Source organism: Pipistrellus kuhlii, unplaced genomic scaffold (genome assembly GCF_014108245.1).
Source record: "Pipistrellus kuhlii isolate mPipKuh1 unplaced genomic scaffold, mPipKuh1.p scaffold_m20_p_7, whole genome shotgun sequence".
In the NCBI taxonomy this organism is placed as follows: Eukaryota; Metazoa; Chordata; class Mammalia; order Chiroptera; family Vespertilionidae; genus Pipistrellus; species Pipistrellus kuhlii.
Window position 1 is genome coordinate 55994199 of NW_023425573.1, and position 14881 is coordinate 56009079.

Sequence of the window (14881 nt, forward strand, 5' to 3'; positions counted from 1 at the left end):
CTTCAGTGCAATAACCACTATTGAAGTTCCGTTGTTTATGTGCTGTGTGTCCCCAAAAAAGCATATCACTACACACACACGGAGCCCTCTGTGTCTCACTCAGTGTTAAGCCAAGAACAGAGCAGGCTCTCTATGCCCGTTCCCATTCTTTGGATGAGGAAACTGAGGCTGAAAAAAAAAATCAGCCTCAATGTCACATGGGAGTAAAGTCAGGGCCAGACTTGGAATCCACATCTGGCCATGTCCCATGTCCTTAACTTGCCACATGGACTGCCCATGTCCAGCTTTTGATCGTTCCTCATCCCCGAGATCTAAGTTTGATCAGATAAAAGCCAGCATTACCCAGGGGTTTTTTGTTTTCTATACTTTGATTTCTACATCTGCAGTTCCTCTGAAACCTTGAAAATCAGCCAAAATACTTATTGTGATTCTAGTTCTTAAACCCTAACATGAAGCAGAAGAAACTCCCAGAGATACCTAGAGCCATCCACGTGCTGTCCTGGCCCCACAGGGCTGGGGAGAGGCAGCAGGTGAAATCACTCCACCTAGCCCACACACGTTTCAGAGCAAGAATCCCAAGGATCCGAAAGGCCATTGCAAAGTGAGCTCATCTAAACAACGAATTTCATATTTCCAATGATTTCTTTAAAAATGACATAGCATTTCCTCACTTTCAATTATAATTCTCCACTCCACTGGATATTATCCTTTTTTTAACCTCTCCTATCAAATGCTAGTCTTTTCTTACAAATGTTCTTTCCTTAAAAATAGTCGATGTTCTTGCCCAGCTGATGTGGCTCAGTGGTTGAACTGTTGATGCATCAATCAGGAGGTCATGGTTCAATTCCCAGTCAGGGCACATGCCTGGGTTGTGGGCTCAATCCCCAATGAAGGAGAAGTGTGAGGGGGTTGTGGGAGGCAGCCCATCAATGACTCTCTCATCATTGATATTTCTCTCTCTCTCTTCCTTCCTCTCTCTGAAATGAAAAAAAATATTTTTTAAAAAAATAAATAAGGTCAATGTTCTTATTCATGATTTTCATATAAATGATAGTATCCTTAAATACTCATAGCAGCAAACAGGCTACTCAGACATGGGCCTTCCTTCCGCACTTAGTGATTATAAGCCACTGCTACAGAGACTAAAAATTATTTTGTAACAACTGTGTGAAATAAAGGAGATTATATACCAACATTTACCAGCTACCTACATGTACCCAGAACTGCACTGCTCCTGAATGGTAGAAGCTGGTGCTTTAATTGAGCACTTGTTACATGCCAAGCAGCTTAGAAGCATGACCTCAGTTAGTCCTCACATCAGTGGCGACAGCCCAGGGAAAGGATTCCCCCCTCCACAGAAGAGGACACCAACTCTGAGGTGAAATAACTTGAAGGAAGCAGAGGACCTGACACTAACCAGGAGTCCAAGGCCAGACCCGCAACTATACCACCTCCTGGCAGCGGGAAAAGGCCTGCTCATGCCGTGGTGAGAAAAGCACCAGCTATAAGAGATGTACGTGTGTATGAAGGAGGTCGAGGAAGGTCCAATTTCAGATAAAATCCTCAAAACCACTCATTAGTTTCTTTACTTAAAGTAACAAATTTTGTTTCTTTACTTAAAGTAAAGAAACAAATCACCTTGGTGGGTGAGGGCATTCTGTTACTTTGTAAGTCTCCCCTGACCTACTGATTTTCAATCTTCAGGGTGAGAAGAGGATATCCAGGCAATGAATGGCCAACATGCGCCGCACGTACCTCACACACTGTGGGTCCGGAAGGCCTCCGTGGGGCAGCCCTAGTGAAGTGAGCACTGCACAGTCTCTTGCTGGGAGCCGAGCACAGACACCTGTCTGCAAGCTCACCTCAAGTGGGTGAGGCACGTACCACACCCAGCACAGCTCTGCTGCACGCTCGGTGTTCAGCAATGCTGAGTGCTGGGTGCCCACAACCATTCATCTTCCCGTCCTCAGCACAGAAACACGGCTCTTATTCGGGGCAGTGAGCACCCAGCTAAACATCCACCTTTCCCAGCCTCCCTTGCAGCTAGGCATCGCTGTGTGCCTCTGTCCTACCAGAGGGACGTGGGCATGAGGACTGTTTGGGACTCTGGGAAGGCTGTTTTTGCCTCGTCTCTGCTTCCTTTCTGCTTACTACACTTGGAACGTAAATTGTAGCAGTCATTTCGGTGGCCTTGAGATGACACTGAGAAAGGGAGAAAGGTACTTGCTGAGGATAACAAGTCTAAATTTAAGAGGCTAGCTTTCTGTTGTGACAGACCACTTCAAATTCCTTATGTAATGGAAATAAACTCCCCTCTTATTTAAGTCACAGTAACTTTAGGATAGTAGTTCTCAAGCTTTGGTGGCAAACAAAACACCTGGGTGAAAATACCAAGGTCACTATGCTACTTGGACGAGCCTGGGTCCCTGGGTGCCAGATGATGCCAACACCCCCCGGAGTTCAAGAACCAGTGCCGTAGGCTATTCTGGGCTAAGCAGCCCAACTTGACCTTCCCGTTCCCTTCCACTGTTAACCCTGACACTGACCACATGGCAGACAAAGCAATTTTAAAACATCCAGTTTTATTTGCTTCCAATTGGAAGTGGAGGACAGATCTGAATGGGATGGGCTATTGCCAAATTCATGTCCTACCCAACCTTCTCGGACACGGCAGATGGTGGTGGGCACGCTGCCTGCTCACGCTGCCTCGGCCTTCCCTGCTGCTGCTGCCCTGCTCCTCGAATGGTACCTGGGTGGGGCGCCAAGCTTCCTCCTTGGGAGTTTTAGCCTGCGCCTCCCAAGTGAGGGCTCCAGCCTCCCGCCGTTCACCGTCCTTCCCTGCTGCACAAAGGGCTGAGGAGCTGCTGCTCTCCTGAGGAGCCATCACTGAGGTTGCTGTGCAAACCCGCCCTCTTGCACACTGGCTTCCTCAGAGAGGGCTCAGAGGTCAAGGCCAGCATTCGGAGCCAACTCCTCCCTCCACACGTTACTGGTTCAAAGTCAGTTTTCTGGCCACCCAGTTGTCTGTCTGTCCTACTAACTGGCAGCCCCTTTTCTCCATCTCCGTGTACAAAAGGACAGGCTTGTGCTCTTTTCTCTCTTCCAGAGTATATTTCCTTTCTTCCCCCTGCACCTCCACCCCCCCTTTTTTTATTTATTTATTTATTTATTTATTTATTTTTTTATTTTTTTGCTGTAGAATAATACTGGGCATGTAGGTTGTGGAAAGAGAAGTCTACAGCCCACTATCTCAAAGGAAAAGCTGACCTGGATCCACCTAGATATAAATTAGCATAATTCTTAAACACTCCATTTGTTGAGCTCAGATAGTAACTGTAAAAATATGACTTTCATTATCTGGCTCTTACTTTACATTCAGTTCCTGAGACTTAATCACCCATGTCTGTCTGTTCTGGGTAAAAGCAGTTGACAAACAGGTAATGCCCTTTTGGACGCCAGCTCCCGCTCTGGCGGGGAGTCCCACAGACAAAAGCAAGCTTCTGTGACTCATCCACCACACCCTCGCCTGCCTCCGGGGACCTGGCGCCAGGTGGCCCAGCTGGAAGACCCCGGGGCACTAGATTGAGTTGAGGATAGGCCTCGGTCCCTGATGCCTGAGCCCCAGGGCCTGTGGGAACAGAGCTGTCTCCTGTCTGCTGCAGGTCCACCCACACATGGGAGGAAGGGAGGAAATCAGGTGGGGGCAGGGCTCTGCCCCAGACAGAAGCCACCCAGCACCAGGGACTGACTTACCTATTTCTGGTAATGAGTGGAGTTCGATGAGCCGCCTCCTCCCCCTCGGATGGCATGAACGGCTGTTGGAGATGATGCTGGGTAGTGTCCGGGGCGGATAGGCTTGGCTGTGTCACCAAGAGAAAGGAGAGAAGAGGCAGTCAGAAGGGACTCAAAGAGCAATCAATGCCCAGATACCCTCAGGCCACAGGTAAAGACCAAGGCAGAATTCTTGTAAACATCACCATTCTCAGCCACCGGAGTCCCTAGCAGGTTTGCTCTCCTATGAGTGCAGGGAGCTAACCAAAGACATCCAGCGTTCAGGAGACAGAAAGAAGTTAGGTAGCAAATATTTTTATTCAGATTGTGGAGAGTTAGGAACAAAGGACTTTCAGTTGTGGTCTGAGGCTGACCCACAGGTTCCCAGGAGTTCCCAGGACATCTCTCAAGCCCCTGAAGTTGGATGTGGAATTCTGCCTGCTATCACTTTTCTAGGGAGAGGGTCCATCGTTTTCAGAAGGTTTTCTAAGGGTATAAAATCCAATAAATACAAAGGGTGAAAAATGAGCCACTCATCAGAAGTATAACCTGAAAGCTAGAAATAGGAAGGTGCAGGATAGAAAACCTTTGCACAGCACAACCTGATGGGCAATAACAGCACATGCCTCAGTTTTCTAAAAAGCCCTCAGAGATCGCCCTTAAAACCCGTTATTCCTACAGCTCCATCCTGGGATCATGACTCAGCAGCTACACTCCTTCCCTATGTAGGGAGGATGCCCCACCCCAGGCCTGGTGTTTAGAATCAGGAGCTCACTGTCGCCAGGCCTGGGAGCCAGGACCTGCATCTGCAAGCAGCTCCGCTGAGGCCCCAGGCTCCTTACTCCTCGTGGTTCCACCAGGACAGGGGCCTTCAGGCCTCACTGAGAAATAGCTGTGCATTCTGGTGTATCTGACAGCGTGTCCTTTTACAGCCCGACACGTCTGCCTATAGTCCAGGCCTGGGGCCTCTCAGCTCAGCCGTTCTGAAGACCACAATGTCTGCTGGGATCTCAGTGTGAGGACATCCCCTCCTCCAGGCTGGGCGCAGGTGCCGGGAGGCGCAGCAGCGTGGGACTGGGAGAGGCACGTACCAATCTGGGCCGAGTGGGCCCTCCGGGCCATGTTCTTGGCGCGCACAGCCTCCTTGATGCGGTCCACCTCCTGCTGGTAGCGCTTGCGGTCCCGCATGGCGTTCTCCTTGGCCTCCTTCAGCGCGCTCTCCAGGGCCTTGACGCGCTCGGCCGTGGCCCGCAGCCGCTTCTCCAGCTTGGGCAGCTCACAGCGCAGGTCCGCGTTGTCCCGGACCAGCTGGGGTGGAGGGAGGGGCAGTCACCAGGGGGCTACCAGGCCAGCAAGGGAAGCACCCACCTCGGGGGACAAGGACTGTGACGGGAGCAGCTAGAAGCAGACTCAGCAGCTGAGCGACCACCCCTGCCGGACGGCAAGTCCACATCACAATCTCCTCATGACCATAACCTCCTCATGGCCATAACCTCCTCATGACCATAACCTCCTCATGACCATAACCTCCTCATGGCCACCACCTCCTCATGGCCACCACCTCCTCATGGCCACAACCTCCTCATGGCCACAACCTCCTCATGGTCACAACCTCCTCATGGCCATAACCTCCTCATGGTCACCACCTCCTCATGGCCATAACCTCCTCATGGCCATCACCTCCTCATGGCCACAACCTCCTCATGACCATAACCTCCTCATGGCCACAACCTCCTCATGGCCACCACCTCCTCATGGTCACCACCTCCTCATGGCCACAACCTCCTCACGGCCACAACCTCCTCATGGCCACAACCTCCTCATGGCCATAACCGCCTCATGGCCACAACCTCCTCATGGCCACCACCTCCTCATGGCCATAATCTCCTCATGGCCACAACCTCCTCATGACCATAACCTCCTCATGACCACAACCTCCTCATGGTCACAACCTCCTCATGGTCACAACCTCCTCATGGCCACCACCTCCTCATGGCCACAACCTCCTCATGGCCATAACCTCCTCATGGCCATAACCTCCTCATGGCCACAACCTCCTCATGACCATAATCTCCTCATGGCCACAACCTCCTCATGACCACAACCTCCTCATGACCATAATCTCCTCATGGCCACAACCTCCTCATGGCCACCACCTCCTCATGGCCATAATCTCCTCATGGCCACAACCTCCTCATGACCATAACTTCCTCATGACCACAACCTCCTCATGGCCACAACCTCCTCATGGCCATAACCTCTTCATGGCCACAACCTCCTCATGACCATAACCTCCTCATGGCCACAACCTCCTCATGACCATAACCTCCTCATGGCCATAACCTGCAGGAACATTCCAGCATTCGACAGAGAGGAGGCAGCTAAGCCCTAAATCACCATTGCTTTGGCAACTCCAAACGGACCCAGGTTGTCGCAAGGACCAGAAGAGGGTGCCCAAGCGACAGCAACTGGGCAGAGGGGCCAGTGCTGCTCCCAGCTCCCCGCCTGGGCCAGCCCGCCACCTGGCCTGTGAAAGCAATGGCCCGGGCCAGCTGGGGGTGCCTGTGGTGCCTTCTGTGGAGCTTAGGGCACCCCGGGAGACACCAAAGCCCGAGGGGGACCAAGGTTGGGGCTGCAGGTGGCAGGAAAAGACAGGACTGAACATCCCACTCCCCACACCCAGAGAGTTCGAACTCCGCTCCTCACATTGGCTTTAGTGAGATATAGTATCTTAGACAGAAGGGAAGCCATGGAGGACGGGAGGATTTCACAGCCTTCTGGCTCTTCAGCTGCAGTGTGGCCCCACGCAGCGGGCTCCCCCAGGGGGCCGCAGAGGGACCAGCATAGCTCTCCTACCTGTTTGTGGACCTTCGTGAGCTGCTCCAGGTTGTTCTCCAGGAAGGAGATTTTCTGCTTCTGGGCAGCGCTGCCCCCGCCGTCGTCGCTGTCCAGTTCCACACTCTGCATCAACACCACCAAGGATCAGCAAGACGTGCCTGGCACTGCCCACCCTCTGCCCAGCGTGGTGCAGGCCAGGCTTCCTAAACCTCCCTTTAAGAACTCCCAGTCCCTGAAGGCTGTTCTGAAAATGAAAACCAGCAAAGGTTCTTAAAGTTTAGACTCAACAGCCTCCCAAATCAGTTCCTTGGTTGGTGTCAAAGTGTTATTTTTTAGAGGTCTGGAAAAAAAACTTCAAATCTGCTATTGAAAGACACGGATTAATTCTCTGTATTATAGATATATGAACCGAGATCAAAGCTGTCAGAGCATCGCTTTCTACTGTTACTACTTCCTGCAAATGTCTCCACTGTGGCTTCTCCATTTCCCTCTGGGAGAATGTGTCCCTTCCCCTTAACACATCCATCTATGCTAAGAATTCAGACTCTACCAATGACCTCTTCTTCTCTATGTATTCCGCTTCTTTCCCTTGGCTCCTTCACAGAGACATGCATGCACACATACATGCACACATGTGCCTGCACAGGTACATGCATGCACACACTTTCTGAAGTATAGCTTCCTTCCATCCTATGAGGCCTCTGGATATGGCCCCTTGTCCATCGCTTTTAAACATCTTAAAGAACACCCCCATTACTGCTTCCACTCTCCTCCCTGCTTAAGCCTCTTCCAGTTGCTCTTGGGGTTCTCCATGTGGCAACTCCCCGAGATCAGTGTGTGTGGCACGAAGGCCGAAGCTCAGACTCAGAAGGCACACAGTCATGCATTCCAGCTCTGCTCTGGCTCTCCCCAGCTGCGCGATCTTGGGTGAGGCATTTAACCTCTGAGCCTACCTCCACATCTGCAACTCAGAGCACTAAGCACCACGTACGTGGCTGCTGTGAGGAGCACATGAGCCACCGGGTGTTACGGTGCTTTAGACACTCTGACCAGCCCCCAGGGGCCTCTGCCACCTCCGGGCGTCTGGCACTGCCCAGCAGGCGTCCGAGGCCTCTGCGCTGTCCCTGCAGCCTGCACATGGCTTTCCACCGCAGCCAGATGAACAGGCGCTCGCTTGAAATGAAGGCCAGGGAAAGGATTACAACTTCCTGCTACCAAGGAGGAAAAATCAGATGGCAAAGCGTTCCCCAGTGGTTTCTGCCTCTAGCACTTTCTTTTAATAACCCTCACTGCCATGACGTGGTGAATGTTTAAGCATAAGCAGCCCCAGTTTAAGCAATGCTATTTCATCTGAAAAGGATCCTCCCAGCATATTTTCTTCTGGGTCCTGTTCACACAAAGCAGAACTCACCTTTTTAACTCGGGCAGTCAGGTCCTGGACGAAGAGTTTGCGGAGGTTATGCAGTGTCTGCAACTCCCGAGACTAGAAGAAAAGTTGGAAGAAGCCATGTGAGTGGGGGATGCACTGACATGCAGCACACCGGCTCCAGGCCACCGCTCTGCCAGCCCACGGTCCTCGGGCCACAGTGTCCCTGCACTCCTCTGACTTGCCCGCCACACACACCCACCCCACTGTCCTGACGTTATCTCCTCAGCACCCCATGGTGCAAACACCGGGAACTCGCACAGTGAACCGCAAACTAGAGCAACGCCAATTCACTTGCTGTGTTCTAACTGGAACCTTTCTTTCCCTCAACCACAAAAATTCAAAAATTTTCTCACCAAAATTCCTAGGGGCTACGTCACCGGAATGCATTCCCTTTTCCTTCTTAATTTCTCACGTGCACATTATATATAATGTCAACAAGGTTAAATGAAAAGTTAGCCACTCATCCTCCCACCCTTACCGACCATCTTCGTGTTTCTGCACCCACTCCACCCTCCCCCTCCCCCTGTCCCTGGTCTGTTGGCTTTGCATCTCTGAGTGTATGGATGAGGAAAGTCTACCAGGTGATCCCGGGGAACGTATCTAACCCCTCTGTGCCTTAGTTTCTCAAGTTTTCTTATTTGTACTGTGAGGACAAAACAGTAGCCACTTCATAGCTGTTGTGATCAAGATGAAATGAGATGATCTTTCTAAAACTTAGAACAGTGTTGAGCACACAGTAGGTCGGGGCGGTGGGGAATAATGACGAATACGATGGAGGAAAAGCTGTTGCCACAGAAGCTGAATGATAGTTGCCCAAGCACACAAGTGCACAAGCATAACTTCTAAACAGCTTGAAGGCCTTTAGCTGCTCCCTGCAAACTGCTGAATTCACCGAAGACAGTAGCTAGTATTAATATATTGATGCCCTGTACTTGACAGCCATTTCCTCATTAAGCTCTCATTGTTTCCTTTCATTGTGCTGGTTCTTCTTATAATTTTCAGTGTAACTAACTTCTTAGGGGCATTTTGGATTATTTTCTACAAATGAACCCTTAGGACTTTGATCGCTGAGACAAGAGCCTGAGTCGAACCTGGTGATCTTTGTTAAGATCAGAAAATACTTCCTTCCATTCACGTCTCCATGCATTGTGATTAGTTCCTTGCAAAATACTTTCCCATAAAAGAGGAGAAGAAAGATAAACTCTCATTTATATTCTTCTGTTTGTCTAAGTTGATCTACTTTGACAAAAATGTCAAGGGATGAAGCTCATTCACGCTCACAGAAAAAAGGAGACCAGCTAAAAAGCCATGGAAACACTAAGTTCCTTGGAATAAAGGTTCTGCGTTAATATAGGCCTTTGCCATTCTGTGTTGAAATAAGAAGCACCTGAAGTCAATTGCTTCCTCCGATGAAGCAAATTGCTTTCCGCAGGAAGCCAACGGGTCTGACCTGGTGACTACCTGTCCCAGGCTTAGCCACCGCCGGGCAGGTGCAGGGCCCAGGCAGGCGGACTCCCCAGTCCTGCCCCAGGAGCGAGCCCACAGCCCCGCCAGGCACACCCTCCCTCCCACCACAGGGACTTTACTGACTGAACTGTAATCACAGAAAGTATTTTCCATGAGAACCGCCACCACATCAATGGGAAATGAGAAGGGACGGCCGGGGCCGGGAGAGCATCTCCAGGGGCTTAAGTGCAGTGACACTGAACCCAGGGTGCCGTGACGTTTCCTCTGCTGGTCTTCGGTGAATTCAGCAGTTTGCGGGGAGCAGCTAAAGACCTTCAAGCCATTTAGAAGTTATGCTTGCGCACTTGTGTGCTTGGGCAACTATCAGTCAGCTGCCTTGGCAACAGCTTTTCCTCCATCGTATTCGTCATCATTCCCCACCGGCCCCAAACTGCTCCCCTCAGATCTTCCCCGCCCCCCGCACAGGCCACTGCCCTTGTGTGAAAGCTCAGGGCTCAGCGTCCTGTCACCGTGGACAGTGATGGTAGAAACAGGAGGCCCATGGATGGGGCAGGAGGAGGGTCCAGCCCCAAAGCCCAGAGAGTGTCCTATTAAAGCTAGAGGGCTGCCTGGGTGCCAGTGCAGCCTTTCTGGCATCTTCCCTGCAGTGGGCTTCAGAGTCCCACCCTGGTCACAGGTCCCATCCCCCGCCCGGCGCAAATACTCAGGGAGCTGACAGGCCTTGAGTGACTGGACCTTGACCTCTTGGTGCCACCTCCTGCCCCCTTTTCCATTTGACCACAGCCACTTCTCTCTGTTGCCTCTGCCTGGAAGGCTGTCTGTCCAGACATCCCCCAGCCCACTGCTTCAAGTCCCTGCTCAAACACTGCCTCCTCCTGGAGCCTCCCACAGCCGTGCCCCACGCTTCCTATCACCGTCCAGTGGAGTCCATCTTTTATTTCCTATTGTGTGCTGTCTGTCTCCTCCAGGTGAAAGTACACTTCACGAGAGCCAGGGTCGTATCTACTGTTTATCATGCAGCCCAGCACCTAATGCCAGCCCTTAGTAGGTGCTCCACTGATCTCTGCTGAAGGTTGAGTGGATGTAAGCCACAGGGTGCAGAAGCTATAAAGCTGCAGGTAGTGATTTGCAACTTACCGTATTTTTCGGACCATAAGACGCACTTTTTCCCCCCCAGAAGTGGGGGGAAAAAGTCCCTGCATCTTATGGTCCAAATATAGCCTACACATATACTTTTAAAAAAAAAGTTTTTTTACTTGCCCGGCTCTGTGTGGTCTCTGTGCTTGCCCGGCTCTAAAATGGTTCTAAATGCTGCTGTTTACTTTACAGGGTTGATTACATGTGTTTATGACTGTGATGTTGGGTTTTAATGCACATAAAATATTTTAGGACACTATTTGTTTCAGAATCTTTTTTTCTTCATTTCCCTTCTCTAAAAACTGGTGCGTCTTATGGTCCGGAGCGTCTTATGGTCCGAAAAATACGGTAGTTCAATTCTTACACAGGGGTCCCAGGGTTACAGTACTAAGAACGGATGGACGGATGGATGTTTAATCATTCTGTCAAGAGCCAGAGAATAAATTCTACAACTCTCACTTTTCCACAGCATATTTTATGTCTAAAACGATACACTAAAGGCATGCACAGATAAAACTAGAATAAATTAAGTCAACACATCATAAACTAATCTGGTCTTTAAGCCGAAAATGAGTTGGCAAACTTGTGGACATACCACCGTCTCCTCCAGCCCTTTGAGGTCCTCCCTGGCTTGTTCCCTTTTGTCGTTGAGCAACCTAAAAAACAAAAATGAAAAGAAAGCACGAACCACCAAGGGGGCATCAGAGATCTCCGTAGACACCACTGGCACCTGCAGACAAGTCAACAAAACGAACCAACTCACACACAGCCATTGTCTGCTCTAAACTGGCCGGACCTGGCCCGGATATGTGAGTACCGGAATCACAAAAGCAGACTCCGCGGGGCTGTGCTGGGGAGAGAGGAAACAGAGGAAACGAGTACGGCGCACTCACAGGAGCTTCTCCAGCTTCATCTCCCTCTCCCGGTCCTCGATCTTCAGCTTGTTATAGTCAGAACTGAGCTTCTCTTGTTCCAGTTGCAGTTTCTGATTCAAACTGAAATGGGGAGGAAAAAGCAATATGTATTCCGTCGATCTGAAACCCCGAGTCCTCCAGCTGAAAACGTGGTTCTTTCCCAGCCCCATTAGTCCTGTGCAATAACGGAGGCAATTCTGGAGGATTTTGAGGGACGGAGAACAATTTCCCAGCTCCCTCCCTGCCCAAGCGAAAACGAATTTCTGGGAGCGCCTGAGGCAGGAAACACTCGGCCTTGAAGATATATTTATAGTTGGCTTGGGCGAGAGCTTCAAGGGGAAAATAATGAGACGGGGAAAGGGCCGATATTTTGAAACAGAGACAGAGCGCCTGTCAGAATTCTACAGACAGCATGCACCACTCAGGGACTTTATGTGGCCATTTCAACTTTTTCTTCCTCTCTGGTCCCATGTTCTGAAAGCATCTTCTAAATCCAAATTCCTGGCTCACACTGTGACAGTTCCACTGTGAGAGGTCCTCTTGGAGGGGGACAGAGGGAGGGAACAAATCGAGTCTTGGATCTCTGCAAAAAAGAAACTCGCCATCTGTTGGGGCATCTGGCCGACACTGACAGCAGCCGGCACTGGCAAACCCTTCCATGTGGCCCTCAGTCTGCACTGGGCAGATCCTACGCCCTCTGAGGAAGACCCAGAGGAGCAGGCCCAGGAAACGTCCCAACCCTCCCTCTTTCTCGCTTTCCTCTTTCTCTTCGCTGAGCAGTGTGAGGGTGTGTAACCAGGATGATGAACATGAGGCGCCTGGAAAAGGACGGCATGCATGCTGGCCTGGCCGTGGCCCAGCGCAGTCCCGCTACCTGCTCTCCCAGGTGTGCAGCCCATTAGAACTCTCCTCAGGTGGAGGTGTGCAGCCCATCACATCGCTGACACTTGCTTGTGCTGCCTCTCTCCTCTCTTCAAATGCAAAATGTGTGTGTGGGCAGCTCGGGCACACTGAGAGGAGATCTGGATCAGTGGTCTGGAGAATTAAACTCTAACTCCAGGTTGATTCCTACTTAACAGCATGACCCTGAGTTCATCATTTCCCTGAGCTTCCCACATAGACACGGCTCTTCATTTACAGAAACGGGAGGGGACGGAACCTCTGTCTACATCCGGGGGCCGGGAGCTGGCAGTGGAGGGGACTGTATTTCAACGGAGTTGGTTTTCTTTGCTTTTTATTGGGGGCATATAAAAATATTAATCTATAGAGTTCAAAAATTAGCAAGGAGCTCACTGTGCAAAAAACGTTAAGAACCCCCAGGAGAGGATCCTGAAGGCCCCACGAACATGGCGACCTGTAAGGTGAGGTGGACGTTAAGAGAAGAGGGAGAGGACAGGAGGGAGCAGGGCTCCTCAATGGCTGGCCGTCACAGGAGAATGGCTGTGAGAGGCATCACCAAGACAAGCTGCCAGGATGCCATCCTGGTGGGTGCCAGGGAAACACAGCTCAGACACCGGCACCAGGGCCGAGAGGTGTGCGTGTGCAGTTGGGGGCCTTGGAGTTGTGCTGTGTGCCTGCGGGTGCTGGATGAGGAGGCAGCTGAGCTGCCTTCGCTGGAGTGTTTTTTAATCCTCACCCAAGGATATGGTTATTGATCTGAGAGAGAGGAGACAGGTGGGAGAAAGAGAGAAACATCAATGTGAGAGAGAACATCGATTGGTTGCCTTTCATACGTGCCCCGACTGGGGATCAAACCTGAATCCCAGGTACGTGTCCTGATCAGGAATCAAACCAGCAACCGGTACACAGGACGGTGCTCCAACCGCATGAGCCACTGTCCAGGGCCTGGAGTATTTTTTAACTTAACTCCTGAGACCAATTTAGGGTTTTTTTTTGTTTTTGTTTTTTTGTGTACTTTCATAGATTCCCCACCTACTGGGACATGTGTCTGCCTGCATGAGTCACCAATATGACCCTGTTCCGGGGGGATTCGCCTGCCACCTGCCCCACCAGCACCCCCTGAAGCTCAGCTCCAGATGGGGGAGCAGACCTGGGGAGCCGCACGTCTAGCCGCTGTGGCCCAGAGCAGGCACAGAGCCCGCAGGTCAGAAAAGCAGAGGATCTGGCCGACAGCCACGTCCTTCCAGGCTGGCCCACGCACCAGGCCCACCCCAGGTCCCCGAGCCCCGTGCCAACTCACTCCCGAATCTCATCAATGATTTTCTGCTTCTCCTCAATTTCATCGCGAAGTCTGGACAGCTGCTTCTGGTGAGCCTCCCGGTGGCTCTCCATCTGCTGCTCCAGCGCCTTCTGCAAGCCGGGCCGAGAGTGTGTCATCGGGCTGGCTCTCAGCCCGCACCGAGACGAGTCCTGGATCCTTCCGCCCCTCCCCCGGGCCCTCGCCATCAGACCTCAAAGCTGGGCCCCAGAACCCGCCGTGCTTTACTGAGACAACAAAACCCAAGGATCTGTTACAAAACCGAGGGGATCTTAGTCCAGCTCCCCCGAGCTACATGACGTCTCCAGCCAGGTCAGTCAGAGGGCGGGCACAGACCTCCTACTGCCCGGATGACCCCTGTGTGAGCTACACTTCCTCGCCCGCTGCACCAGTTAGTGGTGATGCTCAAAGGAGACCTTTCCTGCAAAGCGATGTAGAATCAGGAGGGGCCGTTGGTGAGCAGGGCGTGCTGTTTGTGGAGCAGGGTCCTGCCTTGGACCATTGCTTTCACTATGGGCTTATCCCAATGGGGCTCATGGATTGCCTAAAACTAACCAAAATTATATATGTTCTCATATCTCATCTTAGTCACCAAAAACCTTATTTGCTAATCATATTTCCCGCATGTTTCTTTACTGTTTAAAATGTGACCAAAAATAAAGATCACTATGTTTAAGATGGAAATTCAAATTCGGGGTGTTTCTTTAAAAAGGTGTGGAGGTGTGTGTGTGGGGGGGGGGTTCTTCTGTTCTAAGGAAGGATAAGCATTTTTCTTCAGGGGTTAACCTGGCACCGTGGCCCAGGCAACGGCTACTCTCTCCTCCTTCATCTGGAATGGGAGAGAATAATGTATGGATACAACCTAACTATCTACAGACATCTCAGGGTTGCTGGACTCCCCCCTCCCCCAGCCCCCCCTCCCCCGCCATGACATCTCTGAAGGAGACAGTCTCCCTAGGACAAGACGGCCCAGGCCAGGCGCATGCTCACCTTCATCTCCTCAGCATCCTGCAGCCGCGTCAGATGTTCCTTCTCCTTGTCCTGGAAGCTGACTTCGTGCATTTTTTCTGTTTTAATTTTTAAATGACGGTTTCAGACTTAACTGGA

The 14881-nt window shown here is 51.3% G+C and overlaps 1 protein-coding gene across 3 annotated transcripts in view; it reads right to left on the reverse strand.

The window, feature by feature from the left end:
- KIF5C (kinesin family member 5C) overlaps positions 1-14881 on the reverse strand; it is a 150465-nt gene that overhangs the window by 14282 nt on the left and 121302 nt on the right. For 2 of the 3 annotated variants that reach the window (XM_036421238.2, XM_036421239.2), the window contains exons 18-25: positions 14765-14841; positions 13757-13866; positions 11536-11637; positions 11238-11298; positions 8021-8092; positions 6628-6732; positions 4863-5079; positions 3754-3860 (exon numbers count right to left, since the gene is read on the reverse strand). In XM_036421238.2, the coding sequence (XP_036277131.1) occupies positions 3754-3860; positions 4863-5079; positions 6628-6732; positions 8021-8092; positions 11238-11298; positions 11536-11637; positions 13757-13866; positions 14765-14841 (851 nt within the window). Of the gene's footprint in view, positions 1-3749; positions 3861-4862; positions 5080-6627; positions 6733-8020; positions 8093-11237; positions 11299-11535; positions 11638-13756; positions 13867-14764; positions 14842-14881 lie in introns of all 3 variants that reach the window. The other variant, XM_036421237.2, reaches the window with a different exon arrangement.